This window comes from Athene noctua, chromosome 9 (genome assembly GCF_965140245.1).
Source record: "Athene noctua chromosome 9, bAthNoc1.hap1.1, whole genome shotgun sequence".
NCBI classification, from domain to species: Eukaryota; Metazoa; Chordata; class Aves; order Strigiformes; family Strigidae; genus Athene; species Athene noctua.
The window spans coordinates 23,639,860-23,643,700 of NC_134045.1; the positions used below are offsets into that span (position 1 = coordinate 23,639,860).

The 3,841-nt window shown below is 44.6% G+C and overlaps 1 protein-coding gene across 1 annotated transcript; it reads right to left on the bottom strand.

The window, feature by feature from the left end:
- Positions 1 to 535: 535 nt before the first annotated feature.
- On the bottom strand, positions 536 to 3,446 carry HSBP1 (heat shock factor binding protein 1). Its single transcript, XM_074913572.1, has 4 exons — positions 3,347 to 3,446; positions 2,470 to 2,536; positions 2,177 to 2,296; positions 536 to 815 (listed from the first exon to the last, which is right to left on the bottom strand). The coding sequence occupies exons 1-3, from the start codon at positions 3,389 to 3,391 to the stop codon at positions 2,178 to 2,180; spliced, it is 231 nt and encodes a 76-aa protein (XP_074769673.1). The 5' UTR covers positions 3,392 to 3,446; the 3' UTR covers positions 536 to 815; position 2,177.
- Between the last annotated feature and the right edge of the window lie 395 nt (positions 3,447 to 3,841).

Genomic DNA, 3,841 nt, shown 5'->3' on the forward strand with positions numbered 1-3,841 from the left:
TCCCTATTCTGTGCACTATCACTATTCTAATCATAATTATAGTTCAAAGGTGATGCTAAATGACATGTCTGTTTCAAAGTAGTTTTACAGCGTTAAAAAACTTAAATCCCATAGTGGGATTTTTCATAGTTCATAGTTCCTTGTCTGTCTAAATGTAACAGATTTGAACGGCAGTGGTTGCTCAGCTGTGTACTGATGTCTCTAGTGTTTAATCTGTTTCTGGTTTATGTTCTAGGAACACACAGGTAAGGTAATACCAGGAGTAGCAGACAGAATTTTGCTGTTCAGTGTCTTATGTTTCCAAAATCACCTTATTACATTTATGAGAAAACAACACATAGTCCTCAACTAGTTAAGTGACTGATGCTTAGAGCTAAGATTAATGCTACGTTTCAATCTTGTGCTTCACTCCACAAAATTACATAGGACAAGTTAAGATTTCCATTCCATAGGACTCACTAGATGTTTAGCTATCAAAAATGAAACATCTAGAAAAAGTGTAAGAAAGAGAAAAAAGTGACTTCACAAAAATATATACCCAGTAGTTGAGATCCATAAGATCTATGTTTTAATAACACAACTAATTGATCCTCATAACAAGAATTCAAAGTGAAATTACCGTACACAAATCAAAATATAAACTAACCTATCCCTAACTATACAATATACATTAGGAATGCAAGCTCTGTAACAATATAAAAATGCTTTTACACACAGTAGTTGCAAAAAGCTGTTCTGCAATTCCAAGGATTTGTAATTAAAAAAAAAAAAAAAAAAAAGAAGTCTTCTGGGATTCATCTTAAGTTACTGGCAACCTGTTGGGGAAAAATAATTTTAATAAATATATTGCTGAGAAGAATAAAGAGAATTGTGCTCATCAGAAATTTTCATTTGTGGGGCTCAGGCTATGGGAACTGGCACTGGGTGCAACGAAGTTCATAATTTGTATTTCTGTCAAAGTATCACAAAAATTAGATACCTTAACAGGCAAGACATACCCATTTCAAACATGCATGCCTACCATACAGGCTGCATAGTATTCTGGATGTGACCTCAGAATTTCAAATGCCTTTCTTAGCTACCTTAAAAATAATCTAACACGATACATCTAGTACTTTATTAAGCAGCTGCCTTCCATGCATTACAAAAATCAAGCTCTATACAAACTGAAGCGAAATCTTAGTGCTAATACATTATAATTAAGCACCACACACCCACACTTGTTTATGCTGTAACAGTTCCAGTACTCGAGCACTGCCCCCACCTTCTGAAATGCATTTAACAATTGTAAATGCTGGGTGTGGTGTCACCTGACCACATTTTTCTACTGAATTTTGAAAGGCTACTTGCCAAGCAGATGAAACATCTGCTCCAATGTTTTTGTGTAATATAGGGAGAGGTTATCAATTAAGAAATTACAGAATAGATACTATCATCACATTTATCTCTCAGTAAGAAATTTCTTTTTCCAGGGAGCGTTTTCCTAGCATATACCTTGTCTCATGTCTCTGAGTGTTGTCTTACACTGTCCGAGTCAGGACTCCCAGCAGGCTCCAGACTTACACAGGAGGAATTACAGCTGATCAACAGTAACTCACTCATCAGCCCCTCTGCACAGCAGCAAGTCTAGTCTTTAGGAGCTTAGTGGGAGCTGAACTCATACAGTGGAAGATGGAAGAGTAGCACCACACTCACACCAGCTTTGAGCTACAGACATCGGAGCTGATGCTGGTAAAGTATCTGAGATTATGGTCCTTTTCAGAACACTCAAATATGATGAGAAAAACAACAAAAATACCCAGCTCAGTTTGTTACTGGTATTTTTTCCCATCTCTTCTCCTTCCTGTGCTGCAAAACCAGTCATTATTTCAGATCTCACCCAGAGAACCAGAGGATGAACACAACTATTGCACTTCCTCAGAACTAACTAGACATGAATAGCTCTCCTCCCAATACTGATGAGGAAAATATCCTCAGTGAAGAGGCTAGGAGGAGCCTGCTGAGGAGTGCTCCTTAAGGCTTCTTGTATTATCATATATAATTATATATATATAAGTCTGCTCTGAATGAATTTCAGGCTACTGCACAAATCAAAGGAGAAAGTCCGTCTACTTTATAGTCAGTAATTTCAAGTGACCCGAGGGTTTGTTTCAAGGCTAGCAAGCAATTATCTCACTTTAACTCTTGTTAGTAGCAGGGGTCTTGTTCTCGCCTTCCAGTTCTTCCACTCCTGCTTGTGTCATGAGGTCCGCTATGTTCTTCTCCAGGTCATCTATGCGACAGCTCATGTCATCAAGTTCACTGGAGTTAAGGACCGTGACTGCAATCTAGTAGCAGTTGGGTTTTATCACAGCTTTGCTCAAACTCTTCTGTTCACATTAAATTTATCTTACAAATCCCCACTGATCAATACACTTTAAAATACTTATGATTCTATAGTGTATAGCATCTGACTTTAAAAAAGGATATTTCTTCCAATTATTTGGTCAGACATGGTTTGAAATTTGTCCTGCATTTGCTGAAGCAATGTCTGCACCTAGTAGAAAGGAAAAACAGAAGTCTGTTTTGTTTTCATTAAAGATGTTGTTACAGTATTTGATCTCAAGTAATGAGATCAATACAACATTTTCTTTCATTGGTGAGCTCACCTGTGCACAAATTCTACCATGTATTTACATATTTAAGCATCATTTTTACACGTATATATGTATAGACAGAAGAACTGAGGCTTGCAGTAAACAATTTTAAAGATCTAGAAAACGCCTGTGTTCCACAACCAGGACTAAACCCACAGCAGCTGCTTCCAGCGTCCTGTTACTCACACGACGACACTTTTTTCGGTATCAGGATAACAGCCTTCCTCTCCACACTCCCAAGCCCTTACTCGTATCCACATCCCTCCCAGACGCAGGTGACTCCTCCGGGCACACGGAGGCCCCGGCTACCCTGGCTCAGCCCGCCGGGGAGCCGGCACCAGCAGAGCACTTCAGGAACGCGGGTGGCTTTAGTGCTGCGAGGGGGAACACGGCAGTGGCCGCGCTCCCGCCTCAGCCCTCCCCGCCGGACCCGGCAGAAACAACTCTACAGCGGAGGCGGTTTATACCAAGACCCGGGGAAAAGGCCCAGGCCACACCACCAGCCCAGCAGCCCCTCCACAGCAGGCAGACGCGGGTCACCCAAGCCCGGCCGTGCCGGCCCCAGGAGGCAACGCCCGGGCCCGCGAACGGGGCGAGGCCGGAGGCTTCCACCCCCTCCTGCCGGGGCCTCTCCTCAGCGAGGCCGCAGCCCGGCCGCCCCGGCCCGGCGCTCCCCCCGAAGGCGACAGGCCCAGCGCCGGCGGCCTCACCACAGCGGTGAGGTCCTGTACGGTCTTGGGGTCGGTCTCGGCCATGGCGGGGTCGGCTCCCGGCTCCAGCTCCGCGGCGCTTCCGGGCCGCGCCCGCCACTTCCGGCGCCGCTCTCGCGAGAGGAGCTGCCGCGGGGCATTCTGGGAAGCGGAGTCCGCCAGCGCTGGGCGGGAAAATCCTCAGGATGGGGCGAGGGGCGGCTCGGCCGGGGAGGCCCGGCCTGGTACAGACAGCGCGGCCACGGCAGTGGGGAGGGGAAGGCGGTAAAACGCATTTTTTCCCCCTCAGAGCGTTAAGTTTACAGGTAATCATGCTTAGAATAAAAGCTTTCCCCACACGCAGCTTTAGTAGTTTTGCTCATGCTCTTAAAAAATCAACTTTGCAAGTTGGAGAGATTACAAACGTATTTTTCTAGCATGAGAAACGGTGCTGCTTGAAGAGGCCTTCCCCCTTTTTATGATTTTATTTAAGCAGTTAAGCCCAGCCAGCAAATA

Bases quoted from the DNA above. Each gene is read 5' to 3' on its own strand.
- HSBP1 (XM_074913572.1), bottom strand. From the start codon at position 3,391: ATGGCCGAGACCGACCCCAAGACCGTACAGGACCTCACCGCTGTG. The intron at 2,537-3,346 runs GTGAGGCCGCCG...CCTTTCTACTAG, and splicing joins TACAGGACCTCACCGCTGTG to GTGCAGACATTGCTTCAGCA. The intron at 2,297-2,469 runs ATATCCTTTTTT...ACTCCAGTGAAC, and splicing joins TGACCAAATAATTGGAAGAA to TTGATGACATGAGCTGTCGC.